This window comes from Phialemonium atrogriseum (assembly GCF_030411735.1).
Source record: "Phialemonium atrogriseum strain 8032-3 unplaced genomic scaffold QBC33scaffold_42, whole genome shotgun sequence".
NCBI lineage: Eukaryota > Fungi > Ascomycota > Sordariomycetes > Cephalothecales > Cephalothecaceae > Phialemonium > Phialemonium atrogriseum.
The window spans coordinates 68,537-89,051 of NW_026848179.1; the positions used below are offsets into that span (position 1 = coordinate 68,537).

The window sequence follows — 20,515 nt, forward strand, 5'->3', positions numbered from 1 at the left end:
TGACCCATGCTGCACCTTAATTTAACGCGGAATTGAACCACAGCTGCTTCCGTCTCCATTTGTCATGGAACAAAAATCACCGATCGAATATGGGACGCCAATCACTTCCGATTATAGTTTCGTAATAATCATATATATACTGAGCTATATATGTATATATACACCTGAAGAGAAACAGCCTTTCCTTTCTGCCGCGTCTAGAATCCCTTGCCCGCGGGCCCGGAAGCATTGGACATATTCCCGAGCACCACGACTGCTAGTGCGGCGGCGGCAACGACGGCATTGGCGAGCTTAGAAAGCGGGCTTGGCGTTCTTGAGGAGCATCTCGAAGTAGGCCTGGTTCCAGGTACCGGCCTCGGGCGAGGGCTTGAAGGCGTCGGGCTTGCCGCAGAAGCTGTCGTAGCGGGTGGCGGACTCGTCGCTGGTGCCGTCGGACTCGCCACCGGGCTTGATCCAGACGAAGGCGTCGGCGAGGTCGTCGCCAGTGTTGGCCGTGGGGCGGACACCGAAGCCGGCGCCGTCGACGTTGCACCAGTCACCCCACTCGTCACGGAGACCGGTGACGGCGTTGCGGCCAGTGTCGACGATGGCGTAGCCGGGCATGCCGTTCTTCTTGAGCAGAGGCGAGAAGGTGTCGACGTAGATCTTCTCGTTCTGGCAGCTGTCGTACTTGGCGTCCGAGGCGGTGGAGAACTCACCGGGGCTCTCGTCCCTGTTTGAGATTGCGTTAGCGCACGCTGTTCTCCAATATATATATATGTGTGTGTGTGTGTGTGTGTGTGTGTGTGTGTGGCAAGAGAGGGTGGAGGAGGGCTTACCAAGAGTTCCAGCCGGCGGTGTTGGTCGCGAAACCGCGGACCTGCTTGGGGCTGCCAGCGTCCTTGTAGACCTTGGCAAGCTCCTCTGCACCGGGGTCGAGGTTGGCGTCCCAGCCGAGCCAGCCACCGTGTCCAGCGTCGACGTACATGACGACGTTGGGCAGGTTGAGCGACTTGAGGGCGTAGGCGACACCCTCACGGTAGCCGGCGGCGCTGTCCTTGCAGGTCTGCAAGTCGGCGTTGGTCACCAGGTTGGGGAGGGAGTCGGGCTCGATGACAAGCGCGAAGGCCGTGTTGGAGTGGGCCTTGAGGATCTTGACGATGGCTAGAGCGACGCTTCCGTCAGTGCCTTGCTCTGGCGACCCCCAGTGTCAGGAACGCCCGGGAAGAACTCACGGTCAATGTACGAGGTCTTGTATTTGTCGATCTCGCCAACTTTCAACTCGCCGTTGGAAGCCTTGGCGGCGCAATCACGACCGGGCAGATCGTAGATGACCAGACCGAGGATGTGGTCGCAAGGGACATCGGCGAGAGCTGGCTCAAGCCTGCCGATGTTCTCAATGGTGTCGCTAAGAGGCCAGTAAGTAGACGCACCCAAATATTGTTCCCCCCCGAGTGCATCATGACTTACAGCCACAAGAAGCTACCAACGTCGGCAACCTTGGCGGCGGCCGCGGCAAGGCTGGAGTCGGTCATGGTCTTCACGGCAGCCTCAACCTCGCTGCGGTAGAAGGTGTTGGCATGAAGCGTGTACTTCTTGAAGGCATTGGTGCTGGGGTCGAGGGTGACATCGGAGGAGCACCCAGCGGTGGTTTGCCGGGGTTCCGAGGGAGGGGCGGCGAGCACCGCGGCGGCGAATGCCAACAGGGCGGACTGCGAGAGCTTCATCTTGGTCGACCACGGGGATGTTGACCACTGATGTTGTGAGTGTGAGGGCTGGGAAGAGAAGGTTCATTCGACGGGGGAGATGGCGAGGATTTATACCAGGGGAAGGTCGACCAGGATCACGGCCGCCCAACCCGAGTGGGCATCGGGGCCATGCATTCTCGAATGCCTTACAGGATCAACTTGCTCGCAATCAGGAAGTAGGCCCGTCCTCCGCGAGGCAGCTCGGCCTGGAACGTTCCGAGCAAGCACTCAGAAGCTCTACCGGGAGTATACTCTTGGACATGGAGTGCGTCACCCTTGCCGTTATTGCCAACTGGTCGATGCTAGATCTCATTTCGTCTCTTCCATATAGTGAGTACCTCATTTCTGGTCAGTCGACGACCACCGGGCCGACTCAGGATTGGCTACGATCAATGGTCAAGTGTGGGGAAGGAGAAGGCTGCTGGGCAAAATAAGGCCGTTTTATTACCCCTTATGCAAGCTTCCTATGGCCCTTCCGTCCTTACCCCATCGAGGCGTTCGGCCCTTGCAGACAGGCTACTATCGCCAGGCGCCCCGTGGGGGAGCTGGAGAGCTTGGGAGTGGGAACCGGCTTACAGGGGGAAGGGGGGAGGGGGGGGACTGATCGGCAAGCCGTGTTGGAGAGAACCAGGCGATGCCAAGGCCAGGTGCGGAGATGGCTCAGGGTCCAGAAGACAGCTATTCGACTCTCGGATAGCGAACGGGACAGAAAGGCTTGGTGGGTTCTAGGCGGCGGGTGCGGGATCGAGACTCAAAGCCCTCGCATGACCATTGATTGATTGAGGGCAATATCCCCTCCAATACGGTAGATATGTATGGCTTCAGAAAGTGCCGAACATTGACGCTCGGATTCGGGCGGTACCACGCAGGTACGTCAACTTCAGCCTTTCTCGCAAGCACCCATGGACGAACTACGTACGCATAGATAATCCCCATCCGGGGGTGGGAGGGATGTTGATTGCCATGCGGGGTGTTCAATGGGATCAGACAACGATTACGAACCCCATATTGTTAAGAAACGACCAGGGCCCAGCTGGCTCAGAGTCGCCAGTAACCGCCAAACGACAGTCGATGGCTAAAGTCTGTCATTATCTGAAACGGCTCTTAATTACTTAAACCTCCTATAGTGGCACTATTAAGCCGTAAAGTTTTAGCCGTCCAGTACCGCCCAGAACGGTGGGAGGTGGACCTGAAGTGCATGCACCTACATATGGAGTTATATAATCTGCCGTCCAGTACTACCACGCGCGTCAACGACTCGCCGATCCGGCTAAAGAACCGCCAACCATGTCGGCCGTCGTGGGACGACTCAAGGCGGAGGAGAGTTTAGGCCGCCGAGAAAAGGGGGGGGGGGGGGGTCACTGGACTCCAGACTCCAGAATCCAGACTCCGGAGGCCTGAGCCCGTGCAGTGCGTGGTGGTGTAGTTGAGGTGAGACTCACAGAAGGTCCCGGTCGATTAGGAAGTTAGCGACTACGCAGTCGGTATGTAGGTAGGTAGGCAATATGAACAAGCTTCCAGACCACCTGGTCGCTTACCTACCCGAACGCATTCAATAGAATGACAAATTTGTATCACCTTCTATGCAGGAGCCGCTGTCCCAATGAAGACGTGTAGATCTTCCGCTTTCTAGCCGCTTCAGGACTCTCAAGACGGCCTTTCTCTCGGCAACCGGGGTCCCAGCAATCAATGCGAACCTCCCGGGTTTCTGGCGAGCATATGCTGGGAAAGGGAGAGAGATACCCACTGCGCGATGGACTCCACAGGCCGCGGCCGTATGTCGACGACGCTGGGAGTAATCATCGGGGCATTCGCAGTCGGTTTACACATGACTCGAGCAACATGGAGAGGGAAGGCGCAAATCCCCAAACGAGGGCTTGTATATATTAACGGGAGTGCTCCGGAAGCAGCGAGCGGAGCAAATACGGCAAGTGATCTGTCCGGCGTTGCATCCAGTCAATCAAGATGACCAGAGATCGCCATTCCACGCATGCACAACACTAAACAGAACCAAAATCCGTCCGTTTCTTCAAAGGCAGACCAAGCTTACGAACCTGGGAGGCTCGTCGACCTGGGTAGGGATACTGCTGCGGACTGCGAACCTCCTCTCCGGCTCTCCGGATCTCCGGCATCCCTGGCAGCTCCCACCCTACCTGCGTCATGGTGCAAAGGAGATTCCGGGTCGGGGCAGCAAGCCCATCCCCCCCATCCAAGATCCGGCTCGAGAGCATGCATTCCGTGGGATAGAGCCAAGGCCGCGTTGCCGCCGTCCAATGTGGCCGGACTTGCCTGACTAGGCAGTTTCTAATATACCTGGTTTTCGATTGTTCCGTTCTTCCTCCATTGTAATCTCGACAGGTATTGTGTGAAATGCCGCCAAGAATGGAGGCGACAATCCGATATAGAAGGCAGGAACAAATCCGATTCAAAGAGAGCTGTGATGCTCCGCCTCCGAGATGAGAGATGCCTGAATCCAATCGCCGAAGCACAACATGTAAAAACCCACAGCGGCGAGTGAGGTTATTCACGTTGGGAACATGTAAGTCACAAGAGCTCGACGGATCAGGTGAGTTCGGGCAGCGAGACGACGGGACCTTGACGGGCAAACTGATGCGAATCATCAAGCTCTATGAAACTAGCCAATTCATTTCATGCTCATGGCTAGTTCGGCTTTCATCCTGGAAATGTTGTGCGACGTCAAGAAGCCTGACGCGATACCCCTCGAGTACCATACCGACGTCACATTCCCCTTTTCTTTCGGATACGCCCGCCCGAGTCTATTTGTACATGTGCAAGCCACCTCAGGGCCACCCTTGCAGTCCCCCTCGTGATTCATGTTTGTTCTCCTCGATTGTAGTAGAGGGCACCCATCGGATCAGCTGCTGCCGTGGTATCGTTCCCCCCACTCACATGAATGGTGGCAGCGAGAATGGGTAGCCCCCGTTCTTGATGCGGAAAACACTTAGCAAGAAGCTGTACACCACGAAGAGTATGCCGACCCAGGCCAAAACAGCAACCTGCTGCGCCTTCGCGTCAACGATCCGAGGAGCCCTGAGAGTCAAGGATATCGCGGCAAAGGAAAGAATGCCATCTGTATTGCATCAGTATACAGACCATCCCTGGGATTGCTGGTCAAGAGGGGGGGAACATACAAATGGCGGCAATAATCTGGGTCTCCAATCCGAACTGGTTCTGGAAGCCGCCCGCGAAATAGCTGATGCCACCACGGCCATCGGCTGCAACATATGGCACTTTTCGGATGTGGTTGAACATGTGCCCGCTGGTGAAGAGGAGGATCATGATCAGACTGGAAGCAGCCCAGATGTTTCGGCTCTGGATTATCGGCAGCAGATACGGCCAAACGAGGTAGGCTGCCGTCATAATACCGGAGCCTGCGACAAGTGTGACGATCCACTTGAACAAGTTAATCGGCCGCTTGACCGGTGGGTGTGGGCGGTCGGGCGTGTGGCGGGCCAGCCACTGGTGGACCTGCTCGGCAGTCTGAGGTCTGCAGGTCGATTAGAGACAGGAAATATATCTAACCCCCCTCCTTGGAGAAAACTAACCCGTTTGTAAAGTCATATCGAATAGGCTCTGCAGACGGCCAGGCGTGAGGGCCAGCGGTGGGCTTGAAGAGGAGGAGGACCGGGGCAGTTTGTAAACCGAGCTGTAACCAGGAATCAGCAAAGCACTTTCCTGGAAGTAAGCCCAGCGGTTGGAAAGTGACGAACCCCGAGGAAGATGTCCCTGCCATCGGAGAAGTCCAAGGTACCGAAGAGAAGTCGTGAATCGCCAGCCTTGTCTCCCTTGGTCCAGCTGTTGGACAGCAGCTCCCATTCTGGCTGGAATTCTGTGCAGAGGTGGCACGCAAACCGCGCCTCCAGTGCTGTCAGGAGAACAGCAACCGAGTAGTCCCTCGGAGCGCTGGTTAGCTTCTTGTAGGATGCATCCCCGAGCTTCACGGGTGTCGACGACAGGGATTTGGCATGGTATTCGTTGAACCGATCCTCAGTTGACTTTCTCGCAGCGAGAGAGCCCCCAGCGAGGAGGGAAAGAGAAAAGAGGGCTGGTAGCCAGCGCATCTTGAACTCGAAATCAAGAAAGAAACAACCTCAGGAAATGAACGTAGATACGGCGTTGTGCGATGGGCCAATTGCACCGGGACAGGCCTCTCTTGTCATTGACGTCGCCAAAGAAACGTAAGCTTGCTGAAGCTGTCCTGAAGGTCAGCCAAAGTGTCCTCAATTGAAGCATTGGGATCCACAATTTAGTGGGACCGTGCACCACTAGAATGGTGGATCCAGGACAACGGCGGGCCGAATTAAACCCGGCCATTTGTTTGGTGGGGTTTTGGGCGTCTAACCGGTTTTGGAAGACTGTTTACTTACCAGGTTACCAAGCTTGCTGTGGTTGCTCCTCAATTGGCATCTTCCCACACTGCTGCCACTCAACATCAGCTGGAAACTTCAAGCATCTCGTCTATTTGTAGACCTTGAGTGTATTCAATCACTATCGGGATTTTTTGCTTGCTTCTCCTTCTAGTCGCATCTTCACGTCGGCTCTCGTATCGCGCTGCCAAACGTAAACATGGACTCCGATCAGGTAATTAATTCTCCAGCCCACAATTGCTGCATATACACTCACTGATGTTTGCCCTCCCATCAGAGATCCGAAAGAATGCGCATCCTGGACACGAGGTACCAGAATATCACTCATCAGCACAGTATCGTTGTCAAAGACGAAGAAGCTCGAAGGTTGAAGCTTCGAAGCGTCTTGCTCCAAAACGAGAATGGCACCCTGAAGGATCAGCTGGCCCAGAAAGACGATCAAGTGACACAACTGATCACGAAGTGCGATGCCTTCCACGGTCAGCTCGAGGCCGCAGCACAGAAGTGCCGTCAGCATGAGACGCAGATGCGGATACAGGCAAGGGAACTATCCAATTTGAAGGTACAAACGCCCCGGCCCTTCCGACTCGCCCGCCAGGAACTAACAACATCTGCAACAGGAAGAGATGAGTTCCCTAGACAGCGTCACAAAAGATTCGGCGAAGACCTTGACAGAGAAGCTTGCCCTCTCAAGGGAGGTTGCACTCTTGAAGCCCGAGATCGAGCACCTACGGTCGCAGCTGAGCCATCAGAAGGATGTCCTAGCTGAGAAATTGGCCCTCGAGCGCCAAATCAATGCGTTGGAGGTCGAGCTTGCCAACGAGAAGCGCGCTGTCCAGAAGGCCGCAAGCAAACAAAGCCGTGAGGATGATGGCGGCGAAGAGCTCCGGAAACACGTTCGCGACCTGGAGAAGCAACTTGCAAAGGAAAAGCGGACAGCGCAGAAAGCCCTACAGAACCAAGGTAGCAAGGACACGGCGGCCGAGGAGGAGATACAGGAACTCCGAGAGAAACTCGCTGAGGCCGAGCGAATGCTTGCCACGGAGAAACAGGCAGCCTCTAAAGCCACGAAGACCAAGAACGCAACTACCACTGATTCGACCGAGGAGCTCGACCAGCTTCGCGAGAAGATAGCTGAGACCAAGGCGGCCCTGGCACGGGAGAAGAAGGAAAAGGATCAGATCCGAAAGGAATACGAGAGTGCCCTTGCCGAGGCTGAAGGTCGTCGTTTGCCACTCGAGGAGAGGCTGGACAACGTGAAGGCGAAGTTGCGAGAGACACGCGAGGAGCTGAAACAATGTCGCGCAGATCTCCAGCGAGCGCAAGAACAGGCAGCGAAGAAGCCCGCCGGCAAGGCCCCGGCCGGGAAGAAGAGGCGCGCCAACGACATCACTGCCGAGGAAACACTACTACTTCACACGCCTAACAAGGGCGAAGACCGGCCGAAGCGGACAGCTAAGAGAGGGTTCGGCCCGGCAGCAGTAGGGGAGAAGTCGACATTCTCGATCACACCTTTTCTCAACAAGACCATCAATCTGAGCGACATTTCTCCTAAGCCACAGGGAGAGAATAGCACGGATGCAACGACAACTGTGTCCATGTCAGCTAATGGCGAGCCCACAGCCACCGAGCCATCCGAAGAACCAGCCGTCAAGGCAGCCGCCAAGACCACAGCTTCGGGGGGGAAGCCCCGCGGCCGGCCCACGACAAAGGCCCTGGCGGAATCTTCTCCTTCGAGGAAGAACATGCCAGCGCCAAAGAGGCGGAAAGCACCCGTTGCCGAGTCTACGTTGGAGAAGGTCACGGAGGAGGCGGAAGAAGACGGCCAGGGTCAGGAGAACCGACCAGCCGAAGAGGCCGCTGACGGCAAAAAGGCCGTCTCGGCCTTGAAGAGGCAGCCCCAACTCGTCCCCCCAAACACGACTGACCCTACGGGAGCACCAACGGCCGCCGCCGCCGCCGTCGCCTCTGTGACAGAACAGTCGGAGCCCAAGAAGAAGAAGCGCAAGCTGCTCGGGGCGTCATCCAAGGCGACGCTCTTTGGCGGGGAGGCGGACGCCGAGGACGCCGAGCACCCTGTCGTCGCAACGGCCGCAACGGCAACGGCAACGGCAACGACCGCGGCCACCAAGCGCGCCCCCGCGGCGCGGGTGGCGCTGGGCGCCGGAGGGGTGGCCAAGAGGGCGGTGGTGGGTCTCGGGGCGGCCAAGAATGCGTTCGCGGGGGCGGCGTTCTCGCCGCTCAAGAGGGACCGGAGGGGTGTTAATGCTAGCTTCCTGGCTTGAGCGTTGGGGCACATCCCCGCCCCTTAACCCCAGCAACGTCGTGTTTTTGGGACTCGAGGTCCATTTAAGTTGTGTAGGATATGATATGAGCACCTTTTGGGGTGTTGGGCAAAGGAAAGGGGTTGTCGTGTTTTGTATTACATGCATCGGTCAGGTCTGGGATTTTGGAGTTTTCTGCCGTCTTACTCTACGACCATGGATGGGTAGAGACGGGGGGTCAGGATTTCAGGTATTGACTGTTTTGAGCAATTGACTTCCTTGTCGACTGCCTTCGCTTTTTCTTCGGCTCGTCTCGACCCGGACTTTGAACTCAACGAACGTAGGACTTTGCCGGATTGGTACCGTGGTAACCACATGGCGCTATGACAGAATAGTATCGACGCGAATACAGTAAACGACGCCGGCCTCGGACCAACCGCCAGTGGATATTGACCAGTTTGATCTTCAGCGAGCCCAGGTGAGATCCCGGCTTCGGACGTGGGGGGAGGGCGAAACGGCGAAGCAAGCAAGCAAGCAAGCAAGCAATTGGAAGTAATCAAGTGGCAACCAGGTGTTTGGCAGGCCATCCTCGCTCCGCCCCGCTCGGTGCTCTTCGCTGGCACAGGCAGAAAGAACCTAGCCAGCTGCTTGAATGACTCGTCGTTCTCATTTGTGATCTATCTAGAATAGAATAGGGAGGCTAAGCCCCAGCTTCGCTCGGTGGCCGCTGGTCAGTGCGCGTAATATTTTAGCCGCCAGTTCAGCATTGTAGCCTGCTAATGATTCGCTGCTAGAAAAGCTTACTTGTGCCGATACACCGTTCTTTAGAAAGGGGGGACATTGTCAGCAGTGTCTTTTGGCTTGGACTGCTTACAGCTAAGATTGGCAACTCCCGTCTTCTTGATTTGCGGATTAAAGATGCACACGCCACACGTCGGAAGCATAATCCAAGCGCTTGCTTCCCTGTTCACGTCTTCATGCGTACTAAACACAGCTTGGACGGGGCGGCAGAGCGGTGTAACCTGCCATTCATTGTATAGGTAGCCAGCTCAAGCTAAGATCTCCCGCTCAGGGCCGGGTTTTCTGTCTCCTGTCGATTTCCAAGTTGCCGTTGCATGATAACTGGAGGTTTCGCCCGCCATTCCAGGGGAGCAGCACCCATTGACTTCCAGACTTCTTATCGAGAGCCGAAGGTCGGATGGATGGGTCGTAGGCTAAAAGGCTCGTTGTTTTAGCGCAACAGGTATGAAAGTTTGCCTTGCGGCTGTCGGTCTCGCCACAAGGTAAGGTAAGGTACCCTAACGTTAGCGCGGTCCCAACCTTTAGACATCTAGACGCCCCAACTCTGGGGCACTAACTCAGGTACAGTATCCGTACATGCCCAGGTACCTTCCTTGTTATGGCGGTCTGCAATCCAGGCAGAGTGGCGGTGATTCCAAGCCAGAGATATTGGGATCTGTTGCCATTCAATCCTCTTCTTCATCCTCCGCCACAGTGTCTAGAAATACTGCGCATCCGTATTACCACTGCCCATGCAAGGCACGCTGGCCAGCGCACATAAGCACATACCTCTGCTTCGTATCTGTAGAACCCTCAATACCACAAACGTTATTGCAATGTTGTATCTTGAGTGGGGGGGCAAAGCTCAGACCAGAAAGCGACCAGTCCGCCAAGGGCACCCGGGCAACACAAAATTTCCAGCTTCCGTGACTGGCAGGTGGCTTGCCGCTCGCCCCAGTTTAGAAAAGTCCAGGCATGGTTAGGGAGGTGTGCAATCTGGGCGCTTTCTCTTGCTGCTCCTGGCCTTCTTTCCTTCTCCACCCTCCCCCATCCTCCCGCCCCCCTTCGGCCATACAACGAAGTCTCACCAACCATCAAGATCTGTGTGGCCTCGCGACGAGGCTCGCAGACGACAAGTCTTCTTTTGGGGGTGCCTTCTCAATCTCGCAGCTTCCCTTTGTGTGCTCGCGGGTCCGACCGAGACCTAAAACGGCACCCTCCGCCCTGCAGCAATCCAATCCCAACCGAGGGAAACAAGGAACAAGGGACGCCCGCCACAACGCTTTCGCCCTAGCCACCAACTCATTTTAGACTCGTGTGCAAGGAGGACCAGTTGAACTGTATGGATCTGCACCGCCAACACAACAAGCCTTTCCCTTCATCCACCTTCTAGATCAACCCCGATCCTCGAGACTCTCTCACTAGACCCTATGGTCCGGCCTGGACTAATCCTACATGTGCCTAGATATTGATTGAGAGCCTCGACACTTGACGCCGACGCCGAAGCCAACTCAATTCCCCCCCTCCCCGGGCCTCCTTCGCCGGCCCTCCCTACCTGGCTCAATCCAACACTCGATCGCAATAGTGTCCGTGGCCGACCCCTAGATCCGTCACAATGGCCTCCTCTTCGTCCAACGTCGTCGGCGTACACTACAGGGTAGGAAAGAAGATTGGAGAGGGTTCTTTTGGTGTGATTTTCGAAGGCACGAACTTGCTCAACAATCAGCAAGTTGCCATCAAATTCGTGAGTGTTTATTTCGCCGATTACCGTCTCACGCATCTCCCCTGTAGCAGTACGACCAGAGCTAACTCGACTGCCTTCAATAGGAACCCAGGAAGAGTGACGCACCACAACTGCGGGATGAGTACCGCACGTACAAGATCCTCGTCGGCTGCCGTAGGTGAACCCGCCTCCGCCTTCCAGCCTCACGATGCTAACTATTGTCTTCCAAAGCTGGCATTCCCAATGTCTACTACTTCGGCCAAGAAGGGCTCCATAACATCCTGGTCATTGACCTTCTCGGCCCTTCCCTCGAAGACCTCTTCGACCACTGTAACAGGAGGTTCACCATCAAGACGGTCGTCATGGTTGCCAAACAGATGGTACGCTGGACCAACTCTCTGTTCTTTCTCCCCGTGGCTGTCCCCGGTCGTCTAACCGTACATGTAGCTGTCCCGAGTGCAAACCATTCACGAGAAGAATCTCATTTACCGCGACATCAAACCCGACAATTTCCTCATCGGTCGGCCGGGAACCAAGACTGCCAATGTCATTCACGTTGTCGACTTCGGCATGGCCAAGCAATACCGTGACCCGAAAACCAAGCAGCACATTCCGTACCGCGAACGCAAGTCTCTTTCGGGGACGGCTAGGTACATGAGTATCAACACGCATCTAGGAAGGGAACAATCTCGGCGAGACGACCTCGAGGCTCTTGGCCACGTCTTTATGTATTTCCTTCGTGGCGGCCTCCCGTGGCAGGGCTTGAAGGCTGCCACGAACAAGCAGAAGTACGAGAAGATCGGCGAGAAGAAGCAGACGACCGTCATCAAGGAGCTCTGCGAGGGGTTCCCGGACCAGTTCAACCAATACCTGACCTATGTCCGCAACCTGGGCTTCGAGGACACGCCGGATTACGACTACCTCCGCGAGCTGTTCACTCAGGCCTTGAAAGACACGGGCGGCGTGGAGGATGGCGAGTACGACTGGATGAAGATAGGCAAGCATGACAAGAAGAACGACTGGGATCGCCCGGGGGGACTCCACAACCCAAATGCCAGGCCGGGGCCGTCCAACATGGAGCTACACGCCAACTCGCGGGGCGCGGCCGGCACCCCTCATCAGAGCGATCCCCGAACCACTCAGCAACTCACCATGGCCCGTTTAAACGCCGCCCAACCCCCGACCCCACCGATCAAGCAACCAAAGCAAGGTCGGCAAAACGTCCCCGGCGCCTTGGCAACGCCGAGGGCAGGAGCCGGGGGTTACAGGGATATGGCGACGCCGACGGGGTCGACGCAGGCTCAATTCCAGACAAGTACCCAGAACCTGCCCCAGAGGCCGATGGTGCATCAGACCAACATGACCCCACCCCCTGCCAACACCGGCCTGCCAGCTGAGCCCCAGCCGTCCGGTTTCCAGAAGTTCCTGAAGATGCTCTGCTGTGGCTAGTCGCGATCGATGCAAGGGGCGCCAGCTGGGTGGTAGCCTACCCAGCGTGTGCGATTCTCGGCAATCTTCACAGACGTCTTTGGACGATCTTCCACCAGGGCGCGATCTCGGTCGTAGAAGCAGACCGATGTGGGAACCTCTGCGCGGGGGGTGAAGCACCGATCTTCCTTCTTACCGGGGATATGGAGGAGATCCCCCATGATGGTCTCTTCTCCTATCACATAATCACGCCCTAACCTACTTTGACGAACATTTTCCGACGCGGCTCTCCAGCTCCCTGTCTCCCTCCTCCCCATCTATTAGATACCTCGGCTGGGAGGTTGCATATTTGGGCAGGCATAATAATAGAGCTGGCTGAAAGATAAAACCCCTTCGACAGGATTCTCCTCACAAATGTCTAATAATACGGGCTTCTTCTCCTTCAACAATATAGGAAAAGGCGGCATTGCAAATTTGGCATGGACCACTTATGGGCTGCATAACTCGACGGCTAAACCGGGGAGAGAGGCGCGCATCCCATTCCTTCTTACGCTCATGGATGAGAACGAGGCAGATCTCAGAACAAACTCTTTGTTGTTTACTTTAAACGTTGTTGTAGCTAGGGCGTCGGCATGGGTTAGCATCTTTTGGTTCCAAGTTTGACACTTTTCCCAACCCGTGAATTCTCCTTTGTTTCTTCCCCCAAAGTGTCCATAATACTCGCGTGTGGCAGGCGGGCAGGTTCGAGGTCGAAGTCAGAGGGTTGTCGAGATAGAAATTCCTAGGTAGAGAGACATGGGGGGTGGGGAGTAGTATGTATCTCTTTGACTCTGCGACTTGGCCGATCAGTTGGTCCGACTTGCTGATCGTGCTTTTTGCTGCTTACTTGACTCTATGTGCGGATGTTGTGTGAGGTATTAGACGAGATATTGGACGAGGCAAATGGGGATCTTGGAACCCCTACCAGCGGATGCATGACTGTGTTGGTGGGTCTAGTTCATCATGGCTACTATCAAGAGGAGCATGAGAAGGGTTTAGAAGGATTCGCGGGCAAGGCTTTGTTTTTTTGGGGTTGTTTTTTCATCGGCCTCGCCGAAGAACCACACTGAGGGCTTCTCTCTACCGTAGAATTATAGATATTTGAGAATCGTCGAGACCAGAGTTCCGTTCTCCAAAAGCCATGTCAAATGTGTATCATCGTCACATCGAGAGCAAATGCCGCACTCAAAACGCACCATCATCTCTATATAACGATGATTATGAATGGACTGGTGGTATCCCCGCCTGGTTCCCGTCCGATTTACCATACAGCTCCACACAGTCCGCACCGTTCCGTCATCCAAGGCTCGTCCCCCCGCGGGAATAACAGCAAAAGCAAAGAAGAAACCGGTGTAGCGTAGCCGCCAAACGACATGGGCGGCCTTTCCCTTATGTGAGCTTCTGCTTGATGAAGAAGGACCGCAGGTGGGACAGCTGCCAGACGCACGTAGCGCCCATGATCGTCAACTGGATTAGAATCCACCGGATGACGCGACCATTGGTCGACTCGGACTGGTCACGGAACTCGGCTTCTCGTTCCTGGATCGCGTTCTATGTTAGCCCTGCGCGGTGGCCCTCACAAGGAGCTGTCGGAGTGATGGGGTGGGGGGATCAATCCAAGGAGCCGAGGGAAGTTGGGAGTTAAAGGGGCAGAGTGTAGTAGTAGGTGGTGGCATGGCGGGGGGAAACTCACCCGCTGGAACACCTGCTCCCTCCTGATGTCGTTGAGCCTCGCGTTCAGGTCCTTGACGCGGGTGGCAATGTCCTCGAGCTTGTCCTTGTCGTTCCGCTCGATGGCGCTCGACTCGCCCGTGGCGAGGTCGAGGGTGAACCGGATGCCGCCGTTGGGTGCCGACGTCGACAGCCAGTTGCCCCGCCCGCTGTTGGACGTCGGTGTGAAGCAGACCCGGTGCTCGCCCGCGTCGGCGGCCGTGAAGGTGAACTTGCTGCTGCTGCCGCCCGTCTGGGACACCACCCGGTGGTCGTTGTCGAAGATTTCCTGTGGGAGGGGAAGGGTTAGCAAGGTGTGCATTAGGAGGTTCCCGGTAGAGGGAGGGTCGGTCGGAGAGGTCTGGCAGTGGTCCCAGGAAGGAGATTAGGTTGCAAGAGGTATTAGACATACGTCAACTGAGATGTAGACATGAAGCCCCTCGTGCTGCCACCATGCTTGCCGGTGGTCATCAAATTCTTCTGCTGTGTAATGTCCAACAACCAGAGTGTCCTTGGGAAGGTCTTCGATGAAGCACTTCGGGGTTTGGCCGTCGATATAGAAATAGAGCGCCTGGGCGACGGAGCTCAGGGCGAGGAAGGGGAGGAGGGCTCTCATGGTGGTAGCTGTACAGAAGAATCAATCGAAGTTGTGGGTAATTATTGCGACTCTTAAAAGAGGCCCCGGAAAGATTGTCTCCTTTGAAGCTCTTCTCAGCGATATCAAGTCGCACCCGTCGCCTAGAATTCGAGGTGAGGCTAAGAATCCACCAAGAGCAAGCAAGCGCGAGCCTCCTTCGAAGCTGCCACGTTCGAAAATTCCAGCCAGGGGTACGAATGGAGATCATCACGTGCCCAACGTTATCGCGCCCAATTACGTGTATTCGTACAGCCAATCCTGGTCACTATCAGAATTTCGCGTCTTCGAAAACGGCCTGAATCATCGCCGACGACAGAATCCATCGCCTATCGCCCCATTTGCAGACCCTTTTCATCGCGTTACAGGAGTCTACGCCTTCCTGATCCCGTGCGTTACTGCTTCGCAGAAAAACTATAATCCGAACCGCCCCCCGATGCTCCAATAATTCGCTTTACGCCTATTCACACCCCCCCGGGCCTCTCCCCGCCTCAAACGTCCATTCACTCCGCCCTCAACATGGCGTCCCACGACCTCCGCGATGTGCTCAACCTGCCCTCCGACCACGCGGCGGGGTTCCGACCCACCAAGAAGCAGAAGTTATCGGCTCCGCGGTCCAGCCTGAAGGGGCTGGCCCGCGAAGTCCAAAGCCTCGGTGGCGACAACCCCATCGCCATCGTCCCCGAGGTGTCTGTGTTCAAGAAGCGTCGGCTTGCCAGCCGGAAGCCCCCGGCGAAATGGGAGATGCGCCAGTTCAAGAACTCGGCGCGGGGGGATGATGGTGGCCTGGTCTTGCGACACTGGAGACGGAAGGCCGATGGAGAAGCACCGCCGACCGAGCACGGACAGCAGGATGTGGATATGTCGACCCCGGAGGACGGCGCTGATGGACGTGTGAAGAAGGAAGAAGTGACTGAAGACTCGTCGTTTGCGAAGTTCAACGTTCAAGTGGTTGTGCCCCAGTACAATGAGGACCAGTACAGCACAAATTTGGCCAACGACGACTGGACAAAGGAAGAGACCGACTACCTGCTCGAGCTAGCCAAAGTTTTCGATCTGCGGTGGCCCATTATCTGGGATCGTTACGAGTACGTTCCTAACGCGCCGAGCCAGGACGGGCAGGAAGAATCCAGCACAGCAGTGATCCCGGCGCCAAAACCGCGGACCATGGAGGACCTCAAGGCGCGTTATTATGAAGTCGCGGCCAAGATGATGGCTGTCCAGAAGCCGGCCCAATATATGACGCGGCCCGAGTTCGAGCTCTACGAGATGATGACAAACTTCAACCCGGCACAGGAGAAGGCGCGCAAGGACTTCGCTATCAACTCGATGGCGAGGTCCAAAGATGAGGCCCGCGAGGAGGAGTCGCTCCTCCTCGAGATCCGCCGCATTCTCGCCCGGACGGAACGGTTCAACGAGGAGCGCCGCGAGCTGTACAACCGGCTCGACTACCCACACACCGATCAGGACATCAGCGCCTATAAGAGCAGCGCCGGCCTGCAGACCCTTCTGCAGAACCTGATGAGCATCGACAAATCCAAGAAGCGCAGGAGCCTCATGGGCGGGCCCGACGGCGTGAGTCCCGCCTCCGCCGGCCCCAACGGCCAGGCCGGAACCGCGGCCGAGGCTAGCAACCGGCGAGAGAGCATCGCCGCGCTGGGCTCGGCCCAGCGCGACTCCCAGCGCGGCACCCCCGCGACGCCGGCGGACGCGGTGAGCGGCACCGCGGGGGCGGGGGCCAACAAGAAGAAGGGCGCGGCGGCGCAGGTGGAGCGCCGCAAGCTGTCGGAGCAGGAGGAGCAGGTATACGGGCTGACGTACCACGAGCGCCTGGGCTCCGGGCCGACGTTCCGCTACGAGAAGATCAACAAGTTGTACAGCCACAAGTCGGGCCAGCAGCAGCTGCGCATCACCAACGCGCTCGGCGAGCTCGACGTGCCGCCGCGCCTGGTCATGCCGACGGCGGCGGTCACGTCGCAGTTCGAGGTCCTATGGGCCGCCGTGACGGCGCTGGTGGACCTGAGGAAGGTGGGCGACAAGCTGGACGCGGAGATCAAGCTCGAGGAGGCCAAGAAGGCCGAGAGGGACAAGGCAAACGGCGTGGTCGGCGGCAGCGCCGGAGCGGCCGGGACGGGCGGCGAGGGCGCGAGCGGCGAGAAGGGCGAGGCCAGCGGCGGAGAGGATCGCACAGCGGCCAACAGCGAGAGGGCTTCCAGCCCGGCCGGCGCCGACACGGCGGTGAAGGCGGTAGCGGCGGCGGAGAAGCAGGGAGAGAAAGCCGCAGATACCACCACTGCTGCTGCCCCGCAGGTGGCGGACGACGCCGCGAGCAAGCCCACCGCCGACGGGCAGGATGGCTCCAGCGGCCGCGCAGCCGTCCAAGTTAAGGAAGAGGACGGCGAGGCGGTGCAGGAGAAGGATAAGGATAAGGATAAGAACAAGGAGAAGAACCTCCGGCCGGGGAGCAGTGGCGCCCACAAGCGGAGCGCGAGTGTGCTTAGCACCACCAGTGATAAGAGCACGAAGCGGCAGAAGAAGTGAGCGGGAGGCAAGAGGGAGGACCGCCGGGATACCTTTTTTTGTTTTGGTACGGCCTACGAAGATCGGGCTTGCTCCATCAGGAGTAGCTCGCGTTTAATGATAGACTTACAACGTTGGGAATCGATGCATGATGTATGATCGGTTGATTGTCTTACTGTTGATTGCGGCTTTTTTGCTCGAGTGACCTCGTCACGGGCATATCCAGGACGTGTGTATCTGCGTTGGGGAGGTGTTGCACAGGGCGTGGCCGTTGGGTTGCTGGATTGCTTTTCGCCGGTTGGTCGTCCTTCCCCTCGTCATCGCCGTCGTCAGCATGGTGATATCGCCCATACAGGATATCTCAGGGGAAGTTCGAGATTCTGCACTCGTGCCCCCAAGATTCGGTGTCTCCCTCTCTGCTGGAAGTCCCTCAGGCGTATGATCAGGTCCTGCTATATCCCTTGACCGAGGCGGAAGACCAAATCAATGATGTATCCTATATCCGCGCCGATGTCTCCCTCTTCTACCGCGGATCCCATCAACTCGCTGTGAGGTAGGAGGGCCGTGTGCCAGATGTGGGTGGGACTGACAAGATGCCCATCGTCGTCGTTCCTATTGTCGAGTTCGGATGAGCTCGGCCTGTGTTGCAGCTACACTGGGGGGCTTTGGCTACATGGACATTTACACGCAATGGCTACTGGCACTGGCTTTGCTCTTTGAACATGAATATTCGTTGCAGTGGGAGGCTTTTCTATTATCCGTCTATCTTGTCCGTTGAGCAATACCGTAATTCAATGATACCCTGATAATAGGTGGGCCCTTTTCGCCCGGTCATCACAACTTACCAAACTAGTTGCGGGAAACGCAGCCTGCGAGACCTCTCGCCATGTTCCCGTGGCCAAGGGTATGGAGGTGTGGTCATGTATTCTATCGGGGCCCCTCTCGACAGCTAACACTTGGTGGTCGACACCTGGCGGCTACCAATGCAAGCACCGAGAACATCCAATTGGAAGTGACTAGATTGCGAAGAAGCCAGCAACCCAAGACTCACTGACGCTGCACGACAATGGTGAGTCATACTCCTCGGAGTCGAAAAGGAGGAAAAAAAAGGGGGGGTTGAGAAGGAGGCGCTTCGGGGACAATGACGCAATAGTAAGAAAAATGGGGGAGCTCTGGTTGGTGGCTTAACACATATCACAGTGGGAAGGGGAGCAAAAGACCAACAAGATAGCTTGTTCGCGTGAATACCTAGACGGGTTGGGAAATAACTCTGGCGACTAGCCACGAGTTGCAGCGCATCTTTTTAGACCAAGGATTTGAGTAAGCATGCAGCAACCTGGCTCATCACAAGTCCATAACCAGTTTGTCAGATGCCATTGGGCCTGACGGAGAGTGAGCCAAGCGCTGGGATGCCGAACTCGACTTAGAGAAAACACTCGAGCGCGTAGTGGGGAATTTCGGGAGCGTGCGAAGGTTCCTTGGAAGTGGAGGGAGGGCGCCGGCGCCAGATGCAGGTACCGATCTTTCGATCTGCCGCAAGGTTGCCAAAGTACAGGTACTTGTGCCTTGAGGACTCCCGCGTCAAGGGGATGGGGCGACTTGATAGAGTGGAAGGTGTCCATTGACGCATTTATAGACGCAATTTCTTCACATAGGCGCAGGCGCTGAGGAAAACTGCACCTGCTGCTAGTGGACTTAGGCGCAGGCGCTGGTGATTAACGCGTGGGCGGTTACACTGTGACGGAGTTGACGACAACGACTGGCCCTGGTTAGAGGCATGGGAAAGGTGAGGAGCGAGGTGATTCGGTCTGACATGCCTAGATGATCTGGGGCAGTCGGGCCAGTGATTCTCGGAGAAGCTTGTCTCTGCACACGTCGTCTCATTAAACTTGCAGCCGCCAGCCATGTGCGTCATGCGGCTGCTGGTCTTAATTTGGAATGCCATCTCTTAAAATAGCGACAGGAGGACACACTGACTTTGGGGCCCCGGCGTCTGCATATGGGTTGCCTTGCGTCACGACCACCCACGTGTATGATGTACACCCTGCAAGATCTGCAAGCATGAGTAGGGCTACTGCTCCATGGCCTCACCGACGGCGTCGCTAATGCCAGGTACGCGAATGGCACGGAAGTGTGACAAGAAGCGCCGCGATGCAGGCAGCAGAGCGGGAAGCGCCATGGGTTCAAACAATGCGTGATCTTCCCGGGCCTCGACCAGCGCGGGTGGGCCTCAAAGTAGGCTGCACGTACATCTGGTCATCTGGCGTTTGCGGTGATGGGCCGGTCAGCCAGTCGCAGGAGGCCAGTGGCAGGAGGCAAGTCGCAGGAGGATCGGGGCGTCTCGCCGTCAATAACATGCCCAGCGGTAAATGTTTGGGTGCAGACATGCGTGCCGCCCCTGTCCCCTGGTATTACTTGCAGACGATGGATCTTCTATGCGGAGGGTGGGTGCAGTCTCCCGCGCGGCAGCCAAAAATAGGGGGCAATGAAAGTGTAGGATCGCAGGTACCTGCAGACAGAGGATGAAACAACAGGCCGCAAGTGGACATCAGGCCCTATGAAGTCTTCTAGAGAACCAGGCAGATACTCCTTGGGAGTAGGTCCAAGGATTGGAGGAGAGAAGAACAGAGGAGGTTGCGGGTCTCGTCTTTGGGCGGCTAACTGGGCGGTTCCTTAGCGCTGTCATTGGTCAGAACCGCTAACCGTGAACGACGAGGGAGATGACAGGGAGTTCTTGCTCAAGAAAGCTGTAGAAATAACTCTGCATACCTCGTTAGGAACGGAGAGAATCCGAAGCTCCTTTATCTGCCCGGTTTCTGCTGGGTAAAGTGAACTTGGCTGCCGTGATGGCTGCGAAGGTGTGATGTCAACAGCGGCACGTGTATGGAGTGACAGTCCCTAAAGGTATTTTAAGCGACGGGGCGACCAAGATCGGCAGGGGAAGAAGGTGAGGTGGGTCCCTCTCTCCCCTGGCTGAGCCCGGACCGTGGGAAGGGCGTGCCCAGACTCTTTTAGACCAGAATAGCCATCCCGTTCTCATACTCGGATTTCACGATCTTCTCGAGACCTCACCAACAACTCACCCCGCATCCCCCGCCGCCACCCTGCAGCTTAAGATGCAGGCAGCTTGATTCTGATTCTTTTTTAAAAAAGGTTTTGCTCTTCGCAGAACACACCCACCAACTCCCTCCCACCAACAATTTTCTCCTTCCCAATCACACCGGGCTGACCTTTTCGGTCATGTGGCTCACTCCACAAAAAGCGCATCACGTTGTCATCACGCCGATGGATGGCTGTTCAAG

The 20,515-nt window shown here is 56.6% G+C and overlaps 6 protein-coding genes across 6 annotated transcripts; 3 read left to right on the forward strand and 3 right to left on the reverse strand.

Annotated features, from left to right (window-relative positions):
• Positions 1–69: 69 nt before the first annotated feature.
• Positions 70–1,706, reverse strand: QBC33DRAFT_574237 (1, 4-beta cellobiohydrolase; the record flags this gene model as incomplete). The annotated part of the gene is made up of 4 exons (XM_060430744.1): positions 70–712; positions 819–1,143; positions 1,215–1,387; positions 1,450–1,706. The coding sequence occupies 4 exons, from the start codon at positions 1,704–1,706 to the stop codon at positions 292–294; spliced, it is 1,176 nt and encodes a 391-aa protein (XP_060278579.1). The 3' UTR covers positions 70–291.
• Positions 1,707–4,633: 2,927 nt separating this feature from the next.
• On the reverse strand, positions 4,634–5,809 carry QBC33DRAFT_461602 (OST3/OST6 family protein; the record flags this gene model as incomplete). Its single annotated transcript, XM_060425039.1, has 4 exons — positions 4,634–4,818; positions 4,880–5,235; positions 5,294–5,394; positions 5,459–5,809. 4 exons carry the CDS (start codon positions 5,807–5,809, stop codon positions 4,634–4,636), a joined length of 993 nt encoding a protein of 330 aa, XP_060278580.1.
• A 304-nt stretch (positions 5,810–6,113) lies between these two features.
• Positions 6,114–8,491, forward strand: QBC33DRAFT_283555 (uncharacterized protein). Its single transcript, XM_060423272.1, has 3 exons — positions 6,114–6,329; positions 6,393–6,677; positions 6,736–8,491. The coding sequence occupies exons 1-3, from the start codon at positions 6,315–6,317 to the stop codon at positions 8,398–8,400; spliced, it is 1,965 nt and encodes a 654-aa protein (XP_060278581.1). The 5' UTR covers positions 6,114–6,314; the 3' UTR covers positions 8,401–8,491.
• A 2,194-nt stretch (positions 8,492–10,685) lies between these two features.
• On the forward strand, positions 10,686–12,528 carry QBC33DRAFT_283558 (casein kinase I). The gene is made up of 4 exons (XM_060423273.1): positions 10,686–10,903; positions 10,987–11,056; positions 11,114–11,262; positions 11,330–12,528. Exons 1-4 carry the CDS (start codon positions 10,775–10,777, stop codon positions 12,329–12,331), a joined length of 1,350 nt encoding a protein of 449 aa, XP_060278582.1. The 5' UTR covers positions 10,686–10,774; the 3' UTR covers positions 12,332–12,528.
• Positions 12,529–13,358: 830 nt separating this feature from the next.
• Positions 13,359–14,925, reverse strand: QBC33DRAFT_552029 (putative transmembrane emp24 domain-protein 9 protein). The gene is made up of 3 exons (XM_060429260.1): positions 14,472–14,925; positions 14,043–14,348; positions 13,359–13,888 (listed from the first exon to the last, which is right to left on the reverse strand). Exons 1-3 carry the CDS (start codon positions 14,673–14,675, stop codon positions 13,739–13,741), a joined length of 660 nt encoding a protein of 219 aa, XP_060278583.1. The 5' UTR covers positions 14,676–14,925; the 3' UTR covers positions 13,359–13,738.
• Positions 14,926–15,212: 287 nt separating this feature from the next.
• On the forward strand, positions 15,213–17,234 carry QBC33DRAFT_563825 (uncharacterized protein; the record flags this gene model as incomplete). The annotated part of the gene is made up of 1 exon (XM_060430309.1): positions 15,213–17,234. The coding sequence occupies one exon, from the start codon at positions 15,213–15,215 to the stop codon at positions 17,232–17,234; it is 2,022 nt and encodes a 673-aa protein (XP_060278584.1).
• Between the last annotated feature and the right edge of the window lie 3,281 nt (positions 17,235–20,515).

Bases quoted from the DNA above. Each gene is read 5' to 3' on its own strand.
- QBC33DRAFT_552029 (XM_060429260.1), bottom strand. From the start codon at position 14,675: ATGAGAGCCCTCCTCCCCTTCCTCGCCCTGAGCTCCGTCGCCCAGGCG. The intron at 14,349-14,471 runs GTATGTCTAATA...CCCCTCCCACAG, and splicing joins ATGTCTACATCTCAGTTGAC to GAAATCTTCGACAACGACCA. The intron at 13,889-14,042 runs GTGAGTTTCCCC...AACGCGATCCAG, and splicing joins GGGAGCAGGTGTTCCAGCGG to GAACGAGAAGCCGAGTTCCG.
- QBC33DRAFT_283558 (XM_060423273.1), top strand. From the start codon at position 10,775: ATGGCCTCCTCTTCGTCCAACGTCGTCGGCGTACACTACAGGGTAGGA. The intron at 10,904-10,986 runs GTGAGTGTTTAT...TGCCTTCAATAG, and splicing joins AGCAAGTTGCCATCAAATTC to GAACCCAGGAAGAGTGACGC. The intron at 11,057-11,113 runs GTAGGTGAACCC...TGTCTTCCAAAG, and splicing joins CAAGATCCTCGTCGGCTGCC to CTGGCATTCCCAATGTCTAC.
- QBC33DRAFT_283555 (XM_060423272.1), top strand. The intron at 6,678-6,735 runs GTACAAACGCCC...CATCTGCAACAG, and splicing joins GGGAACTATCCAATTTGAAG to GAAGAGATGAGTTCCCTAGA.